Source organism: Hyaena hyaena, unplaced genomic scaffold, assembly GCF_003009895.1.
Source record: "Hyaena hyaena isolate Hyena2069 unplaced genomic scaffold, ASM300989v1 scaffold_964, whole genome shotgun sequence".
Taxonomy (NCBI): Eukaryota; Metazoa; Chordata; class Mammalia; order Carnivora; family Hyaenidae; genus Hyaena; species Hyaena hyaena.
Window position 1 is genome coordinate 647339 of NW_024081597.1, and position 21511 is coordinate 668849.

The 21511-nt window shown below is 41.1% G+C and overlaps 1 protein-coding gene across 1 annotated transcript in view; it reads right to left on the reverse strand.

Moving 5' to 3' along the window:
• LOC120223178 (inactive heparanase-2) overlaps nt 1-21511 on the reverse strand; it is a gene marked incomplete at its 5' end in the record, with an annotated part of 160844 nt that overhangs the window by 125396 nt on the left and 13937 nt on the right. The window contains 2 exons of the mRNA XM_039221205.1: nt 8931-9045; nt 14313-14419. Of these exons, the coding sequence (XP_039077136.1) occupies nt 8931-9045; nt 14313-14419 (222 nt within the window). The remainder of the gene's footprint in view (nt 1-8930; nt 9046-14312; nt 14420-21511) is intronic.

Genomic DNA, 21511 nt, shown 5'->3' on the forward strand with positions numbered 1-21511 from the left:
TAGAATGATGTGTTCTATTCAGTCCTTTCAATGCTTAAAACCAAATCAGAGATTGATAATAGTTGAAAGTGAGATAGCTAATGACTGATAGATTTTTAAAAATTTACAGGGTAGTATATTTCAATAAGTATTAAAAACAAAAGTCATGTGCATTTGTTCTATTTCTATTTTAAAAGACTTAGGCTTTTGTTTACACAACAACAAAAACACAATTGAGTTAGAAAGAACATAATGTATTCTCTTTGGCTCTCAGGTTAGTTCTATCAGAGTCCTGCCTGTTGGTTCCTAAATGTCATAACCAGACCTCATTGTGCCTGTAGGTTTGCAACAGAATGCTTAAGAAATAACCTTAAGTTTGTCATACTGTGGCGCTCATAAACGATCTTTCCAACCCACAAAAGAGCATTCTATTTTTTTCTCTCCTTTCTTTTCTCTTCCCCCCTCCCTCCATTCCTCTCTTCCTTGTCAGATTATTTTTAGACAACGTCCTTCCTAGTGTTTTAGGTGAACTGATGAGGTTAGGTGAGGGGCGGCTACTCTCATTTCCGGAGCTCGCCTTGCTCCTCCATCATGTAAAGGCCGCTCAGAGGATGGCATCCCGCTCCTGAGCTCAAGTGCTGTGCGGCTGTAATTGCTTCTTCTCCCTAATTTATTTAGGTTGCTGCATGCCTTCCCGTAGCTGAAATCCCTCAGAACTGCAATCTGGGAGCAATATAAATGGTTGATGGCAGAGAGAGATTTTCAATTGTTGCTTCTCAGTGATTCACATAATGTGCTGTCATTAGCACTTTGATGTGACATATCATGGTTTCCAGGGCTTATTGGGCCATTTATAAATACCAAATGAAGGTGTTAGAGTTGGTACTGCAGTGTGGTTTACTGCCTTCATTGCCTTCACTGGGAAAGGTTGGCAGCGTCTTCTCGGGAGGAAAATAAGTTGTAATTTTTAGTTTATCTTTAACCATTTGCAGTCAATCCTCTCAAGGGCAAGAAGCACAGCTTTCTTTTTGTGTTTTTCTAGTTTCCTTGTAATTTAATTTTTGCAAAAATATCTACTTTTCATATGATAGTTATTATTACTTGAGTTGATTTCCAGACTACCTGTACAAATAGTCAAATGAATACTATCTTGCCATGGCTAAGTTGTGTCATTAATGATAATTATTACTATGACTTACAGAATTTTACACTTATAATGCGACTTTATAAATAATAATAGCAGCTAACATTTATTGAGTACTTACTATGTGGTAAAATATACACATGCATTGTCTTGTCCCGTCCTCTCCAGCAATGCTGTGAGATAGACACTACTGTTGCCTCCATTTTATGAGGGGAAATTGATGTTTCTTGAGGTTACTAAGCTAGTAAATGGTGGAGCTGGGTTTGAAACTCAGGTCAACGTGATTCCCAAGCCAATAGTCTTAAGTGCTACTTTCAAATACTCCCCACTTCCAACCTCAGAATAGTCAGGCCCCTATTCCTGAGCTGGAAACCAAGACTCCAGCAGCTGGAACACTGTGGTGCTGCACACCGTGCCCGCATCTTCTGATGTCACATGCAGATCTCTTTCTCCCACCCAAGGCAGCCTCCGTCAGGGTGAGCCGGTGTAAGTGCTGGGGTGTGTTGCTCACGTCCCATGTGCATCACTCTGGTTTAGAACTAAGCAAAGGATGAGGACTGGAAGTTCAAAATCAGAGGGGCTTCTACTGAAAGCATAAGAGGCAGAAGAGCTGCCAGCCTGGTCTGATGGGACAGGCAAAGCTCTGAACTGAGAGGTCAGGGTGTAGAGGCACAGAGGAGGAAAGAAGCAAGTCACGCCCACTGGGCATGCAGCCCGGGAACTATGGCCACAGACATGAGCCAGCCTGGGTCCCAGTGATTGATGGCACAGCCATGGAAGCCCTTCTCTCAGCGGCTGCAGAGCCCCACAAAGAAAGGCAGCTCATGGAGAAGTCTTTGTCAGGGCCTTTAATGAGAGGATTGGGTTTCACATCACAGCTACCCCTAAACAGGTACCCTCTGCTTCTTTCATCTTCCTGATGGCTCCCACGGGAAAGAAAAGAAAAAGAAAGGAAGCTACACCAAGAAACAGGTCATAGGCTGGTTTGGCTAAGTTTTGTACCTCCCCCGCCCCACCACCTCCAGATCTGTAGCTTTGAAATTCCTTAATTTTCACACACCCTGTGTGGCCACTGGAGAGCAATGGGAAATGCTTTCTTAAGAAATTTTTCATAATCCATCTGCCATGATGGATTGATGCTTTGTCACTTTGCACGTGCTATTGCCTCTGCTCGGAAGATCCTCCCCAGACCCCAAACTCTTCTTCCTGTGGCTAACTTATCCTTCTCCTTCAAGATCCAGCTCAGGCATTGTCTCCTCCAGAAAGCCTTCCTTGATGTCCCACTCCTGCCCTCCACCCACGCTGGCTTCTGTTCATCTTCTGTCCTGCTAAAGTACTTATGCCACAGTTCCTGCAAGCTCCTTGATGGCTGGGACAGGGTCCGCAGGGCCCAGCATTGCATCTAGCATACAGCATAAGTGTAATAGTGTTTATGAATAAATGAATCATGAATAATAAATTAATTAGTTTGGGATAATATTTGCTTAATTATTTAAAGATTTAATTCTTTCAAAACACTCTATTTTTTTCTTTTAAAAATAACCTTGGGGCACCTGGGTGGCTCAGTTAAGTGCCAACTTCAACTCAGGTCATGATCTCATGTTTGGTGAGTTTGAGCCCCACATCAGGCTTTATGCTGACAGGTTGGGAGCCTGGAGCCTGCTTCGGATTCTGTGTCTCCCTCTCTCTCTCTGCCCCTCCCTTGATTGCACTCTGTCTCTCTCTCTCTTTCTCAAAAATAACTAAATGTTAACAATTTTTTTAATAGTAAAAATAAAAAAAATAGCCTTTAGGGGTGTCTCAGTGGCTCAGTCAGCTGAGCATCTGACTCTTGATTTCAGTTCAGGTCATGATCCCAGAGTCATAGGATCGAGCCCCACATCGAGCTCTGCACTGAGTGTGGAGCCTGCTTAAGATTCTCTCTCTCTCAAGGCACCTGGGTGGCTCAGTGAGTGTTTTTGGCTTTAGCTCAGGTCATGATCTCATGGTTCATGAGTCCGAGCCCCACATCAGGCTTGCTGCTGTTAGCGTGGAGGCTACTTTAGATCCTCTGTCCTCCTCTCTGCTCTTCCCCTGTTTGCACACTCTCTCACAAAACAAATAAACATTAAAAAAAAAAGGTTCTCTCTCTCTGCGCCTCTCCCCCCTTCACGTGATTTCTCTCTCTTAAAATAAAAATTAAAAAGGGGCGCCTGGGTGGCTCAGTTGGTTAAGTGTCAGACTTCAGCTCAGGTCACGATCTCACAGCTCATGGGTTCAAGCCCCATATCAGGTTCTGTGCTGACAGCTCAGGGCCTGGAGTCTGCTTTGGATTCTGTGTCTCCCTCTCTCTCTGTACCTCCCTTGCTCACACTCTGTCTTTCTTTCTCTCAAAAATGAATAAATGTTAAAAAAATTTTAATAAAAATTTAAAAAAAATTTTAAAAGCCTTTTATTTCAGATTAAAAAAGCAATAATGCTGACTACAGCAATTTTACATATAAAAGAAACCCACAAAGAAGAAAACTAAAACTGTCTATAGTCCCACCACCCAAAGAAAACCACTTTTAGACGTTTGAAGAGATTCCAGTAATTTTCTCTGTATATAAATATATATGAAATCCCCAGAATCCTATTTTCCATCTACTTTTCTCAAGGATCATAACAGTACCTTTTGGAGGCAGATAGAGAAGACATTTTTATCACAATTTGAGTGATGAAAAAACTGGTACCAAAGATACACATATAATTAATGGCAGTGTTAAGAACAGTACCCACGAATCCCGTCATAGTCCCAGGCTCCTGCTGTTCTGCATGAGGCCTCCTATGTAAGTGGTGGTGTTCTTACAAGAAGAAATTGTGCATTAAATCAGCATCGGTGAAACATGCATTTGTAACTGGACATTCTTTCTCAGGAGCAGGACAGACTGAAGCAGATCCTGTGTCTGTATTGCAGCTGTGCAGCATATAAAGGGCACTAACATGTCCAAGGGAAACAAGGATGAAGCACTTAGGATCTCATCCCTGTGATAAGCTAACCAGCAGAGTTAGGCAGGTACCATTAAGATTCAGAATATCCTTCCGGTAACCAAATGAAACCTGAAGGCTTGCTGTGGGAACCAGAGCCATAGGCTCAATCCCACCGTAAACTAGTGAGTAGTACTCCAGGCTATGACCACTGACTATATTCTAGAACAATGTACACAGTAAGTGCTCAATAAATGTGCATCCAGGTGAATTGAATATTATTATTCAGCAGTGACAGTTGGCAAAAAAGGTGACAGCAAATATAATTATCACCAGCACTATGCCCAATAGAGAAAACACAGTCCTGTGTGAACTAGCTTTCTGTTTTATTCTAGAAGACTAAACTACAATCCCCCAAACACAAACACATGCCAGATTGTTAGCTCTGTAGATGAGGGAACCATATCTTATTTATCTCTGTGTCCCCAGAATACCTAGCACAGAGCCAGACACGTTTGAAGTGTCAATGTTTTTTGAATTGAATTATATTTGTTCGGCTGGCGTGGGAGTTAAAAAGATGTTGACTAGTAATTCACCATTCCCTTCCCTGGAAGCTCTGTAAATCAAGCTCTTAAAAAAAGCATAAGCTAAATTCCAAAACCCTCTCTTAGGAGAAATGCCCACGGCTGGTGGGGTCTGGACTATGTCCACCAAATGTGCAGATCTCTTCTGCACAAACATCACTTACTCCCAAGGGAGCCCCTGACTGGCTGGCTGGCTGTGGAGACTCACACGTTCTCTCTTTCCCAATGGCAGGAGGGTCAGGGGAAAAGGGTGGGAGTCGGTGACGAAGCACTGCTGAACTAAATGTTCTCCTCTTCCCAGGAGAGGGAAAATCTCCAACAGTAGGAGTGTTGGCACTTTTCTAGAGGAACAACCATAAAGAACATAGGATATAGCTGGAAATGATCTTTTCTGAAGACAAGTTTTTTTTTTTTTTTTTAAAGGGCCACCCTCCTCTTCCTCTTACCTTAGACTGAAACGGCACTATTGGAATGGCTTTGTCAGAGCTGCTAGAATCCTACAAGCTGGGATCAAAGCTGACTGGGCACGTGGAGGCATAATATGTGATATGAGCTAAGCAGCCATTAGGCCAAGATCCTTACTTTTTCTAAGTTTATCTAAGAGCAACAACAAAACAGAAACAAAATCAAAACAGTATTTGCTAAAAAGGTCTTTTCCTTAAATGTGCTGAGCTGGGTTTGAAGAAACTGGAATGGAAAATACTGATTTTTCTGGAAGACAACCAAAACACAACTCATGAATCCCCTAAGCTCTCAACAAATTCTCCTGAAGATTTAATCACAATATAAAATCCACAAGTTTTTATTGGCAATGTTTGGTCATCAACTGCACAACTCTCTGAAGTGGCAACCAGTACGACTCCCAGGTCTGTCTCCATTACCCATTCCAGGGCCTGCTGGCAAGGTCTGACTGGTGCCCTGGTCTAGCCTAGGAAATTCTTTCCAGGGTCAAGTTCTCCTGGCTATCAAGTTCTCTACTTATAAGGTGCAGATAAAAAGATTAGCACTAAGAAAGATAAAAAGAAAGCCTGCTACCGTAAGTGCTTTAACATACAGTTTCTTTATCAGAGTGTAGTGTTTTTAGGAATACAACGGCCCAGCTCACTTGAGCCATTGTGCTGAATCGGTGGGACTTACTTTACCTTCCCATGAACTCGTGAGAGCTCTGATGCCACCACCTATCAAGCGAGGTCTCCTGTGCTGCACTTATAAAGGAAGCCATCTGTAGCAACTCTCATCTGGGGAGAACCAAAGCCATGAGGACTTGCTCCTTTAACCTACACACAGTCAGCTGATATGGAATCCAGATTTGTCCAACCCTGGAAATCAAGTCAGTCACTCAAAGACCATCTTTTTCTGGTCTAGGGTTTTCTTCTCTCCAGTTCCTTAAGATACCCATTTCCATCTCCAGACCCACCTGAAGCAAATATTGGCCTCAGACCACAGGACAGACACCAAAGAGTACCTCAAAGAAGAGAGAAGACAATCAGATATAGAACTAACTGTAAAACTCTGAGATACTCAGCTCCTTGTACTTGTCCAACCTTGGACAAGCCACTTAATAGCTTTACAGAGCCCTACTTTCTCTTCAGCAAAATAAGTATAAATAGTTATTTTTCTCTCACCAGTCTCTCTTCAGAGCAATTATGACCAAGTGCAATTATCTTGTTTACATGTTTATTTATTTTCCATTTCTCACTATGCTTCACTAGCTTATAATCTCCAAGAGTTCAGGAACCTTGTCTGTTCGGTTCATCAAAGAGGCCTTCTGCCAGGAATAATGATCAGCGTGTAGCACATGATCAGGAGGAGTGAATGAAATTTGAGTGAGGGAGGGAGGGGAGAAAGGCAAGAAGGGAGGACAGAGAAGAGGGAGGACACGGTATACGGAGCATTATTGAGGTGCCATATATGAAAGTGGTCTGTACATTATTATTACAACTATAACAGCTGATGCATTAATTATACCAGAGTCATCTTTTAAAAATATAAGCTAGATTGTATTGTTTTCCTGCATAAAACCTTCCTCTGGCTTTTCATACTATGTACAATAAAGTCCAACATCTGTTAGCTGGCAAAGCCCTATGTGATCTATGTGGCCTCACGTCCAACCAGTCTCCCCCTTCTCTGTCAGGCCCCCATCATTCTGGTGTCCTTGTGCTTCCTCAAACATTCCTAGACCATTCCTGCTTTGGAGACTTTGTGCTAGCCCCTTCCCCTGCCTGAAAGTTCCTCTACAAAATCCACATGGCTGGTTCCTTGTCATTGGGCTCTTGGCTTAAATGTCACCTTCTCAGAGAAGCCTTCCTATATGTGCACTCCAAAAGAGCCCGTACTAAGTTCTTGTCATAGTACTCTATTATTTGTTTATTCATCTATTTATTATTTATCCTCTCCCTCCCCAGTGCCTGATGGTCAATAAATATTTAGTTTTGTGTGGCATTATATTTGTTTAATGCTGACACCTCATAGAGACTTTTCCATTATTATTTTGTTTTATCTCTACAAGTTTATGAGCCCAAATAAACAAACTGAAAATTACCTCTGCACTGTACATTAGTGTGTCCCTCCCACTTCTGTCAACTACACACACTTTGAAAGAGGCATTCCTGCCTGTGAACAAAAGCGACTATGCTAGTCAGTTTTAATACTTGCGGTTTAACTTGAGTTATGTACAATCAGTGATATAATCATTACTCAGTATTCTAACGTAGAGGGATTTTTTGGAGACATGGAAATGGTACTATTGGGTGCCACACTGGTCTCTGTTCTGGGTTCGGAGGCCTCCTGGCTCAGGGCAGGGATGAGAGTGGGAGGAATACCAGGTGGAAATAGGCAGAGGGAAGTAAATGGCAGGAACACTCACTGGTTCCACTTGAGTTTGCTTAGTGCAGACCCAAGGGCAGCAGTAATTCTGCAGGAAAAGCACTGGACTAGAGTGCAGGGATGGGTTCTAGAGCTGGCTCTACATATCCCTTCCCCTCCTCCTCCCTGGACTATCAGTTCCTCTGGTTTTTTAAAAAAAATGTTTTTCATTTATTTATTTTTGAGAGAGAGAGAGAGAGAACAAAGCAGGGAGGGGAAGGGAGAGAGGGAGACATTGAATCCAAATCAGGCTCCAGGCTCTGAGCTGTCAGCACTGAGCCCAACCCGGGGCTCAAACTCACAAACCCATGAGATCATGACCTGAGCCAAAGTCAGCCACTTAACTGATTTAGCCACCCAGGTGCCCCTCAGTTCCTCTGTTATAGGAGGTGCGACTGGATCTCCTCCCCAGTGCCCAGTGCAGAATCCCAGTGCTCATAGTCTGTGAGCTATTGAGAGAAGTCTGACCTTTCTCTGTGACCACGATGTCTGTGAAAAGGATAATCCACATAATATTCCTGATGAGTGCAGCTTTCTGGACTAAGTGGGGTCTCTCTGATTGGTGAAAACAGGCACCCACCAAACTAAGCTCTCTGCTCCTGCCATTCTTCTTTAGCCTTCCCTTCCCAGAGAAGCTAGTGTCCTGGGCAAATCCACACAGGGATAAACACCTAACTATAAGTGCACTGTAGCCACTCCCCAAGAGATGGGTTCATACTGCATCTGATCATGGCCAACACGCTCCCATCTGCTTTCAACATGTTGCATCTGACGTTAACTAATGTCTCCTATTAGCATTAAAAGAAAACAATCTGGAAAAATTCACTCTCAAGCAGAGTTCAAACAGGCCACAAGTAGATGTGGAATCTCAACTGAACAAGGTTTGTTAAAATAATGGTAGTAAGGGGCGCCTGGGTGGCTTAGTCGGTTAAGCGTCCGACTTTCGCTTAGGTCATGATCTCGCGGTTCGTCGGTTCGAGCCCCGCGTTGGGCTCTGTGCTGACTGCCAGCTCAGAGACTGGAGCCTGTTTCAGATTCTGTGCCTCCCTCTCTCTCTGACCCTCCCCTGCTCATGCTGTTTCTCTCTCCTAGAAATAAATAAAACAAAAAAAAAAAATTAAAAAAAAAATAATGGTAGTAAATAAATATATAAATATATCAAAATGCATACACATATATAAGTGTATATATGCATATATGAATATGTACACTGGTGTGTATATACAGATATGTGTAGTGAAGCCAAATGTCTGTGAAATGGGTCGAGAACAAAGACATGAATGCTTTTGTCCAACTTATGAAATTAACAGGTAACAGAGGGAGGAGAAAAATTCTCCCATTATGGAACAAGGCATAGTCAAAACAATTGAATCACATGGGAAGGGAGTTGGGAATCTTTATTTCACACTTACTGGTAATGGGTTGAAATTCTGGTCCACAAGATGATTGTATCCATGGTCAAAAAACGAATGTCGTATCACAACGTCAATGCCCTGATTTGCCAGCATTCCTAAAGTGTTCAACCATCTAAAAAGCAGAAACAAAAATGCTACATCAATACATCTTAAAAGCGGCATATTACAAGCTTTGTCGGGATTGGCTAACACACACGCATATACACCAACCCCCACCATGAAATTTATCTAATACTTTAAAGGAGAAGATTATTTTAAGCAGTAAGTACATAGCTGGAAGACATTTTAGGGATTTTCAAATCCAACCTCTTCATTTTATAGGAAAAGAAGCATAGTTCCAAAGGAGGAAAATGAATTGCCCTTGGTCATAGAATATTTTGTTGCTAATGACTTACTCCTGTAAAGAAGTAAAATTTAAAAAAAAAAAAACTCAAATGAATACCCTAACCACTTGTAAGCCTAATTATCATCCTCCCACCCCCTGGCCATGAGACACACAATCACAGGAGCATACACACTAAATTCTCTGTCACTCCGACCTCTCTGCTTGCACCCTATCACCATACATGTGACTCTAACTAACATACTTGTATGACCTATAGGTTCAAGAAGGGTTCAGCCATTTGCATCCCTCATATATCACTGTCAACAGTCAATGAAATAATAATTTTCCTTGGCATTATAATTAACCATGCAGAGATTCAAGTATGCTACCCTTACATGTGTCATAATGAAGGACCTGCACTGCTCACACATTATCACATATTCCACTATGCCAAATACCCACTTTCCAGAGAATGCTATCCTTCAAAAGTATTGCCCTCTTGGTTCTTCCAACACCCACTACAAACTCTTTGTTTATTACTTATGCATTCAATTTGTTTACTCATTCACTCATTCATTTAATTTTCTCTCTGTATTCCTAATTTTGAAACTTGGGGAAATTTCTAATTGTAAGAATATATGTATAATAACTGTGTCTGAAAGCTTCAGTCTTCCAGTATAAAAGATAAAGCATTCCACAATCTTTTCTGAGCATGTATATGAGCCTTTATCTGTACCTCTTCTCTCAACCAAAACTCCATTCATTCCCTGGCTCTAAGCCACATAAAACTATTCTTGGCTGCCTCCAAATGAGCATGCTTTGACATACTCATTGGAGTCTTTATACATGCTTTAATGTCTGCTTAGAATTCCCATCCTCTCCTCCTCTAACTCACTGCATCTGGCAAATTTCTTCTCAACTGTTCGTTTCCAAGTCAAGTGTCATCTCCTTCCAAACCTTGTACCTTTTTCCTCTGTACCTTCCCAGAACTCTTATTTATATCCTCTGCCCACCCATGATAATTTCTTTCTTTCTTCTATGCTCTTTCCCCGTTGGTTATGACATGCTCATTGAGAACAGACACAATGTTTTTAGCTTTGTACATAAAACACTCATCTCAGTCCCTAGCATACTGTGGGTGCTTCACACTCTGTTAACATTGATCTGGACAAAATTAGATTGGAGGAATTTTGAGAATCACCATTCAGCATACTAGGGACAAATTATGCATAGCTATGATTTCCCTAATTTGAAACCATATGGAACAAACGAGTGACTTGTAGAATTAAACTTTTTCCTTTACTAGAATTAAGAGCATTGCTAATTTTTATATTATGAATGAATATTATTAACATTTTCAAATCTTTTTCACATTGACAATTACTTTATTCTCATAAAAACTAACACATATTTACTGACAATTAGAGTTATAAAACAAAACAAAGCAAAATGCAAAAACAAAAGTTTTAAATCAAAAAGAAAATCCAACAATTATATAATAGAACTTTTGTTGTTGTTGTTGTTATTGTTGTTGTTCAGATTGGGACACTGTGACCCAAGAACTGAAATTACTTTGGGAATATCATACAGCTAAGCTATTTGCCTTTATTAGTTTTATTAATTTACCAACTCCATTTGGTTTTTCCTTTAGCCACTGAGACACAGTATTAATATCTTGGGGTAGAACTATCACATAAATTCTGGGCTGATGCCTCCTAAGTCAGTGCTCTTTCCACCAATGTAGCACAAATACAACATGGTGTATATCTAATAACTCTTTATCTACAAAAACAAGTATGTCTTACTTGCCCTTCTATCCCTATGCTTGCTGAATGAAGAAATGAAATGATGACTTAACACATAATCACATCTAGCAGCAGCTGGATATCAATGTATTTTGGTATTTAAAATATTCCATTTGGGGGCGCCTGGGTGGCTTAGTCGGTTAAGCGTCCGACTTTCGCTTAGGTCATGATCTCGCGGTTCGTGGGTTCAAGCCCCGCGTCGGGCTCTGTGCTGACTGCCGGCTCAGAGCCTGGAGCCTGTTTCAGTCTGTGACTCCCTCTCTCTCTGACCCTCCCCTGCTCACACTGTCTCTCTCTCTCTCTCCTAGAAACAAATAAAAAAATTAAAAAAAAAATTCCATTTGTTCATTCATTCGTTATTCATTCAACAACATTAATTAATCAGCTGTAAATGCCACGCTTTGTTCTCAGCATTGAGGATAGATATGAAAATGCTCGTGTGACCATGTAAGTCATTTGTAAAGCACTGGATATGTCAATACCTGTATTCATTAATACAAATGTATAAATTTCTACTTGTGACCTCTACAGACCCTATAACAATGATCTGCAAAGAATATATACTCAACAAATGAATGTTGACTAGTAAATCTGGGTTGTCTTTGTGTTGATGTTGTTTTGCTTGTATGGGCAGTTTCTGAAGGAATTCTGAAGGAAGAATATGCATCCTCCTATCCAAACCCATATCCTCTATGCACGTTCTGGTCTGGAGCATTCAAAAGGACTATAACCAGAACCCCTCCTTCCCTGTGCTTTTCAGAGTGGAACCGTTTGTACTGAAGTTGTCTTCCTCTTCCTCTTGTAAATAATAAGCACTCTGAGAAGGGAAACAAATGGTGTTCCAAATCTCCCTTTCATGCACAAATACAGAAAAGTGGCAAGATGACTGGTATATCTGACCAAGGATACTACTGCAGCCATTATTTTCCATTCCACAAAAATTTATTGAATATCTACTGGGTGGCAGACACTACTGGGTGCTAGAGACATAGCAGGATGCCAAGGGTAGATCTGTAGTGCATCAGAGAATTACAAAGCCCTGACTGGGGAAACTACCCCTGAATACTTGGCAGCAGCAGATTCTGCTTCATGCATAAACGCTCAAGTGTCCTGGCAAGGTCTCAGTTGTGCTGTATATTGAAAAAAGCCTGAAAAGTGCCTTTTTCCAAGGAATCTTGCTAGCCTTCTGGAGCTTCTTGGAATGCTTTAATTTCTCCCCACCCCAGAGGAAGCAATTTATGCCCCTTGGAGAACTAGACTCAAAGGACACTTGGCTGGATACTGCCAACGGAGGTGAGAGCAAATGGGTTATAAAAGGTAAGAGAACCAGGAGCCAAGGGAGCTAGTTTTCATTTGATTTGTGTCAACCACACACTGGACACCTGAACTACAACCTAACCCTGAACAACTCTGTTGATCTGGATTTATTGCAAAGTGACTGCAGAGATCTATGGATATTTGGCTTGTGTTCAGATATCTTTCCATTCTAGTTGCCCCCAAGAAAGGCTGTGGTGTCTCATTTCACATCATTCCCTAAAGGAAAAAATGCTCAGGAAAACATTCAATTACAATTGGGCTGCTTGCTGGCCTTGCAGCAGAATCTATGATGGCTGAGCCAAAGCCATTCCTCTGCTGATTCTAAGAGACCCCTCCCTGCAGTACTAACTGCCACTGGCTCTCACCCTTGCCCCACGGCTCATGGTGAAGCCTGGTGGGGAGCATATTATTGAAAGAAGACTCTCAGAACAGCTGTATCAAATGCTGATTCATTCCATTTCATTCATTTGAACTGCTCTGTGCCACTCAACGTTAGGTGCTGAGAACACAAAAATCAAAGACCTAAGGTATCATCATATATTCTACTGACTCATTATCTTCCTCTGCATGTGCCAGGATTCCATCTGCAAAGATAATCTGCTAGACTGGCTTGATTTGTCTTTTACAAATGTATTAAAAGGAGCCTTAATGGAGGGAAACTACATGTGTATAATTAGGAACAGCTGTTAGTAGTGAGACACAAAGCTGAGGCTTTGTGAGCTCACTTCTTAGGAGGACCTTGCTCAGACGAAAACCCATGGCCATAGGACAGGAACAGGGCACTTGGTTAGTCTGGTCCTGAGGGGTTTGTCCCTGCCACATGAGGCTGGCAGGCCAGTCAGTGCCCCTTATGCTTCTGGTGTCAAGCTGTTGTTCAGATAACTGCAGTAGCCTTCAAATCCACTCTTGTGCATACTATTCTCAGAACCAACATTTAAAAACACAGGTCAGATGATATTTCTCTCTTCCTCCAAAATCTTCAATGGCTAGCCACAGAGTATAGAACAAGGCTTCATATCCTTTGCCTGGCTTTCAAAGCCTTCCATGCTTGAAGGAAAACTCCTCCCTCGTCTCAACCCTCACTACATCCCTGCAGCTACTGAGGCTTTCCTCATGAGAAGCATTTCCCCTCCCATGTGCCTTTGCTGGTTATGTTCCTTCTGCCTAGCAAGCTCCCCTCCACTATCACCACCATTCTCCACCTGTAGATTTTAATCTTTCTATGTCTTGCCCAAATGCCACTTTGTCCATGAAGCCCTTCCTGATCCTCCCAGGAAGAGAAACTACTGGTTTCTTTGCATGACTACCGCTTCTTTTGAAGCAGAAAGAAAGATGGCCTAAGGTAGTGGCAAGAAGGCTAGACTCTGAAGCAGATTGCCTGGGCTGGAATCAAAGCTCTCACATATATCTCTTTGGGTTGTTGTAAAATAATAGTAACTGTATCACTGGTTGTTAAATTATTAGATATATAGAGAGCACTTCAGAAAGCATGTGGCACATATAGTTAAAATTATTATTATTATTTTTATTATTATTATTATTATGGCACTAATCTCCTACACTTTTCTTAGCTCCTCTTTTTGTTCCTCCAATCTTACTCTTACCTATTTCCTAGGACTATGGTGGAAAATGGATGAGAAATTGTATGTTGTCTGCACTGTGTTTTGAACTACAGACATTAAATAAAGGTCTTATAACTAATATGGTCACTACTACTCCTACTATTACTACTCTCTTTGCTCTGATGCCTGTGCCTGACATCTTAGGATCCAGGGAAGTCACTCATCACTATTTGTGAATGGGTTTAAACCAAGGAACAGATAAAGAACTTTCAGTAAGAAATGAATCTTCCCCCTCCAATAGGCATAATAAGGAGCCACTTCACTTTCTCTCCTCAGAGTCTCTGGGAATGAAATTGCGTATGTTACTCACAAGAATCCTGCAGCATAGGAATCTGATAGATTGTTTGTGCCTCCAGCTGAGGTGGTCACCACACCTTCAAGCCAAATCTTCTTTCCTGGGGTGTATGTATTAACCACCTGTTCACATAACAAAAGCAGAAGGGGATATGAGATTTTTAGAAGTTGTTCCCAAGTAAGAAGGAACACACATTCCCTTAAGGGAGTTCTGTTGATACCCTGCTCCTGGATGGTTATGATCTGTACTTTTTTCATGATGATTCACCCCATACAATGAGCTGGCATGCACACACATACACACACACACACACACACACACACGTGCACGCACATTAACACTGATACATGTCCACTCAAAAAAATGATCATTTTTTCCCTATGTAAACCCAACCGAAAATGTGACAATAGGACAAGTGCATTTTCCAGGACATAAACTGACTGCAACACCGACACAGGAAACTATAAATCACATTATGTCTCTATATTAACAAGTAATTTAAAATTTATTTTTTAATGTTTTTTATTTATTTTTGAGAGTCAGAGAGAGACAGCACGAGCAGGGGAGGATCAGAGAGAGAGAGATACAGAATCCGAAGACAGGCTCCAGGTTCTGAGCTAGTTGTCAGCACAGAGCCAGATTCACGCTCGAACCCACGAACTGTGAGCCGAAGTCGGATGTTTAACCGACTGAGCCACCCAAGGCGCCCCTTTATTAATAAGTATTGAGGAGGAAAATTTTTTAAGTTTTTTTTTAAAAAATGTTTATTCATTTTTGAGAGAGAGTGAGGGAGTGAGCATGAGCGGGGGAGCGAGCATGAGCGGGGGAAGGGCAGAGAAAGAGGGAGACCTAGAATCTGAAGCAGGCTCCTGGCTCTGAGCTGTCAGTGCAGAGCCCGACCTGGAGCTTGAACCCACCAACTGTGAGATCATGACCTAAGCCGGAGTTGATCGCTTAATTGACTGAGCCACCCAGGCAGGTGCCCCATAAAGGAAATTTTCTTAATATTCTGTTATGGCACATGCCAGGATAAATCTACTCTCCATGCATTAGAAGTCATGAATCATGAAGGCAGAGGTCAATGTTTGGGAAAAGTATTTTATAATCACCAGGGCATGTATATATTACAACCATATTTTGGAGAATAAGTACAGTGAGTATAAAAGAAATCACTGATCCAGGGGTGAAAGATCCTACCTAGGGAGGTTTCCAAGCAGATGAAAACCATCTTGATAAAAGGTGGCCCTCTGAAGTTTTAAAATCACCCAATCTCTAGTCCACAAGTTGAAGGCTGGCTATACTATCCAGATTAGGGCCCAGATCCGCTAGACAGCAATCTGGCAGTACTGAGGGATAATGTACTCTGGGTGCCCCTAAAAGCAGAGCCTGAGACAAAGGCTTATCTATAGGTCATTCATTGGGGAGATCATAAAAGGGAACAGGAATGAAGAACTGCAGGGCTGAATTAGGGAAAAGGGAAAACCAGTACCAGGATGTTTCCAAATTGGCAACCAGTGTTGTCAACTTGCACTCAATTCCACAGGGAACTTGGTAAGTTCATAAGACTATGAACTTGATAGCTATGTCTCAGAACTTTCTCCCAAGGGAATTCAAGGGGATGCATACTTATCCCTTGGCTCCTATCCTCCAAAAGGGCAAGAGTAGCCTTGGGACTATAATCTCTGCTTCTCCCCATCACCCCATTTAATTGTGTAGGCCTAAGAGTTGAGCAGGTTCCCGGAGTTCTGCATCTCTGCCTTAGAGAAGTCCCAGAGCAGGAAAATAAGAAGCGAGGTTGTACCACATCATGGCGGCACTGAGCTGGTTATAGCCTGTGTATCTGTCCAGCTCAAGTCTCTGCAGTAATAGTCAGTACAGGAGGTACAACTGGCGGGGGGGGAGGGGGGAGGTCTCATTTATCCACAAGGGGGGCTGGATAAAGACAACAGTGTATTTAGATCCGATGGCCTACCAATTTTTCTTTTAGACATACAAACCAAAGGAATTCTTCCTCAGGCCTCTAAGGAGACAAGTATGAGGATGTCATTGAGACAGGTTCCCATTGCAGGAGTAATGGAAAGGTAAAAGGTGGTAGATACATACCATAAAACATGATGCAACAGTTAGAACAACAGATTCAATGTAAATCTAGGAACATGAATTAGCTTTAAATATTTACTGGTGAGCTAAAAAAATAGCAACAGAATGAGATTTAGGTCACAATATTACTTATGTACTCAGTTACATCCAATAACATGAAATAGTTTATGAAGATACATGTCTCTTAAGGACATGTATCAAACACAGAAGGAAGGCTTGTTTAACAGGGAGGTTGAATGTGAGCACAGATTAGGGATCAAGGTTAAAGTTAAAACAAATGCAGGGCTTTTGCACAAACTGATGATAATAGTTTGATGTAGTTGAAGAGTAGTACGATTCTAACTTAATTCTCTGCATCTCAGATCCCAAAAAAGAAAACAATAATAGAAGACATAGCATAAATGCCATACTTTCCTTTTCCCAAACCTATAGGCAGACATCAACAAACAATCATATTCCTCCTGTCATCTCTCCCTAGGCATAACTGCTTGTCCTCTACCCTCATCTACTAGAATATTTGCATTGAGACACATTTTAGAACCAGAGTTGGCAAAGTGCTTGAATTTCTCAGGAAAAAAGTTGTGAAAATTTTTCACAAATTTGAGATAGAAGTAAGTATTGTGAGGTGCCTGGGTGGTTCAGTTGGTTAAGTGTCCGACTTTGGCTCAGGTCACGATCTCGAGGTCCATGAGTTTCAGCTGCACATCGGGCTGTGTGCTCTCTCTCTCCCCTTCCCCCGCTCATACTCTGTCTCTCTCTTTCAAAAATAAATAAATGCTAAAAAATTTTTTAAAAAAGGAAGGAAGGATTGTGATCAAGAATGAAAGAAAGACCCTGAGAATTAATAGTGGAGGTCAAATTGGAGTGTTATTAAAAACGGAATAAGAATTCCCCCTTATACCCAGAACAAGAAGAGTCACTGAGGACACCACAAGATAGTTCTCTCTCCCTTCTCAGTGCTGTTCACCATTCCCAACCCAAAGTGAACTGGAAATAGTATAAATAAGAAAACAAGAAAGACACCTTAGATGATCAAAAGACAGAGCTGTACGGTGAAACAGGACTGCACTGATGGTTCCCCTCAAAATATATTGCTGCAAAAACTGTTCTTGATAAACTTTGTGCTTCCTTTACAGCTAATGAGAGCTGAGCAATATATTTGTGTTTTCCTTTGTTGCCTTTGGGTTCCAAGATATTCAGAGTTTAATTTTTGTTCAAAGATAGATATTTAAAAAATATTTTTTAATGTTTGTTTATTTTTTGAGAGAGCAGAGACAGAGCATAAGCAGGGGTAGAGGCAGAGAGAGGGAGACACAGAATCTGAAGCAACTCCAAGCTCTGAGCCTGATGAGGGCTCAAACCTATAGACTGTGAGATCATGACCTGAGCCGAAGTCAGACGCTTAACCGAGTGACCCACCCAGGTGCCCCCAAAGATACATATTAAGGGGCACTTAGGTGGCTCAGTTGGTTAAGCATCCAACTTGTGATTTTGGCTCAGGTCATCATCTCATGGTTCATGAGATCAAGCCCCACATTGGGCTCTGCACTCTGAGAGCATGGAGCCTGTTTGGGATTCCCTCTCTCCCTCTTTCTCTATTTCTCTCCCATTTGCTCTCTCTCTCAAAATAAACATTAAAAAAATAAAAGTATAAAAAAAGACATTAAAATAAGGTAATTATAGAAAAGGGGTTAAACAAAACAAAAATGTAAAATTACAACATGATAAACTTAATTTTTTTTTTAATTTAGAGACAGAGAGAGCTAGAGCATGAGCAGGGGAAAGGGGCAGAGGGAGAGAGAGAGAAAGAGAGAGAGAGAGAGAGAGAGAGAATCCTAAGCAGGCTCCATGTTCAGCACAGAGCCCAACTCAGGGCTTGATCCCATGACCCTGGAATCATGACCTGAGCTGAAATCAAGAACCAGATGCTCAACTGATTGAGCCACACAGGTGTCCCAACATGATGAACCTTGAAATAATTAAGCCAAGTGAAAGAAGCCAGATGCAAAAGGCCACATAGTGTCTAATTCTGTTACATGAAATGTCCAGAATAGGTAAGTCTGTAGAGACAGAAAGTAGATTAGTTGTTTCCTAGGGCTGGTGAATGGAGGGGAGAAATGAAGTGGGAGCAGTGACTACAAATAGATATGGGGTTTCTTTAGGTGGTGATGAATATATTCTAAAATTAAATAGATGTTTTCACAATTATGCAAATACCTTAAAAACTATAGGATTGCACACTTTTAAAAGGTATGCACAATTTCATGGCATGTGAATTTTATCTCAAAATAAAGCTCTGTGTGTGTGAGCATGTGTGTGTGTGCGTGCGTGTGTGTGTTTGTTGGTGTCATTAGCAAAAGGAGAGGTAGAGTCTAACAGGCAAATAACTACTGTGGAAACAGTGAAGTACCCTGGAAGTTCTGGGTTCTACCACACACTAGCTGTGAGATTTTTGGCTTTTTATTATGTTGAACTTTCTTCATTGACATGTAAAGCCATGAATTTGGAGTAGATGAAATCTAAGTTCCTTCTAAATGCAAAATGTTAAAATGTATTAGTATTTTATAATATTATTGCCAGTTCCCTTGGCTCCTATCTCCCAACAGTCAAGAGTATCTTTGATCACGTAGGTGAAAATTACACAAACAATAAATATGAGAGGCAGAGCAATAGAAAAAGCCACCAGAGTGGATGAAATTACCCAAGGGAAATTTCTAAAAGTGAGACTAGAAAAGGGCTAAGGGTTTTCATCCCAAAACACTAAGGCATTACCAAATGCATTTATTCATTCACTCCAACCAATACTTATTGAGCACCTGCTATATGCCAAATAGATTCTAGGGGCAGGAATACAGCAGTGAGTGAAACAGGACAAGGCTCTATTCTCTTTGACTTACATTTTAGTCAAGGGGAAAAGACTAAAAATGAATGAGTAAATTAAAAAATAGAAGAAATTTGGAAATAATAAGAGCTAGGAAGAAAATGAAACAGAGTAATCTGATAGAAAGTAACTTGGCAGAGGGGTGGGGTGGACACTTTAGATAGTACTCAGGTCACCCATCTGAAAAGATGGTATCCGAACCTAGACCTGAGTGAAGAGGGAATAGGCCCCTTCATGGATCTGTAGGAGCAGCACAGGAAAAGGACAAGATATGAAAACAGGACTGTTTGTAGAACCAAGAGAAGATCATCTGCAGTATAGTGAGTAAGGGAATGTGGAATATGTGGGATTTGAGAAACAAAACAAGTAAAGGATAAAAAGAGAGAGAGAGATAAACCAAGAAACAGACTCTTAACTATAGAGAACTGATGGTTACCGGCAGTGGTGGGGAATACAGGAATACAGTATGGAATTTAAGAGTACACTTATCATGATGAAAATAAAATAAAATGAACCAGAAGACAAAAGAGAAGAAAGGATGGATGTTTCTCATTCTGAGTGTGATGGAAAGCTATTGGAGGGATTTAAACAAGAAAGGGATATGAAGTGATTTATGTCAAGATCACTGTAGTTGTGATGAATCATAAATACATTTATAATGATAACTGTCAAAAGATAAATATGTTAAAGTTCTGTTATTTCTCTCTTTTTTTTAAAGTTTATTTAGAGACATGCATGCATGCAAGTGGGGGAGGGACAGAGAGAGAGGGAGAAAGAGAGAATCCGAAGGAGGCTCTGCACGAGCTGTGAGATCATGACCTGAGCTGAAGTCGGCTGCTTAACTGACTGAGCCTCCGAGGTGCCCCAAGTTCTGTTATTCTGTGGCCACTCTTGCTTCAATGTCCTCATCCATGAGATGGAATAATACTTGACAGAGTTTTCAAGGATCCTGATTACTAGTCAAAGGATAAATAACAGTAGGCCAGTCATAGGAAGATCCTTAGAGTTAGCTAGAAGTGACATAGACATAGCAGATGAACATTTATGTGGGTCCATTTAAGGTGACACATGAATTCAGATGAACTGATGCTAAACAGAGTTACAGTTTGATGGGGATTCTGAACTATCATCTATGATCCAACAAAGGAGTCTGGGAACCTATGGACTACTTCTTAGAAACCCTGAACTATCAGTTCCTGTTCTTTATTGTATTTACTGAAGGTCCCTCCCTGTGAGGGCAGGGATGCTACAGCATTTACTTTTGGTATTTACTTCCTAGCAGAGTGCCTGGCACAGGGTAAGTGCTTAACTGGAGACTGTGGTGCTCTAGTCACACAAATAAGTCAATATAATTCCAAACCTGCCCATGCACAAGCTCATAGGAGACTCTAACTCTTTAAAGAAGTTATATGACCTAAGACAAGGCAGCCAAACTGGTCAAAGAATTAGAAGCAGTACCATGAATGCAAAAAACTACCTTAGGGATCAGGAAAAATAAAAGCATGCCATGAAAACCTACAATAGCACTAAAGATCTAGATAAGAGCAACACTTGTCTATTTGCTAAAGCTCAGGATATGAGGCCTGGGGTCTGCCCCATAAATTCTGAATGATGGAAACTTCAGAGAAGGAAAGGGAATTATGCCTTTGCTTACGAGGTAACTTATATATGGAATCCAACAACCCCAGAAGTGCTAAAGGCAAATCACAATCCAATGAGATTTGGAGACCAGAAGAATTTTATGATATATCAATCTTATCATAATGTTCTGATGTTGAAGATAAGGAGACAATCATATTCCTACCACCTATCCTGTGAGGTTTCTGTCAAAAGTACTTAGTTGGAAGGTAGCATGCCCAATAGAGAGCAGCAGATTTGTACAAAATAGTTATGTTCCAAAGGGAGTTCAAAGTCTAGCTCTTTGGGTGTTGATAGTTTCCTGTCTCACGTTCAGGTCCTTTATCCATTTTGAGTTTATTTTTGTGTATGGTGTGAGAAAATGATCTAGTTTCATTCTTCTGCATGATGCTGTCCAGTTCTGCCAACACCATCTGTTAAAAAGGCTGTCTTTTTTCCATTGGATATTCTTTCCTGCTTTGTCAAAGATTAGTTGGCTGTATACTTTTGGGTCCACTTCTGAGTTCTCAATTCTGTTCCATTGGTCTATGTGTCTGTTTTTGTGCCAATACCATACTGTCTTGATGATGACAGCTTTGTAGTAGAGGCTAAAGTC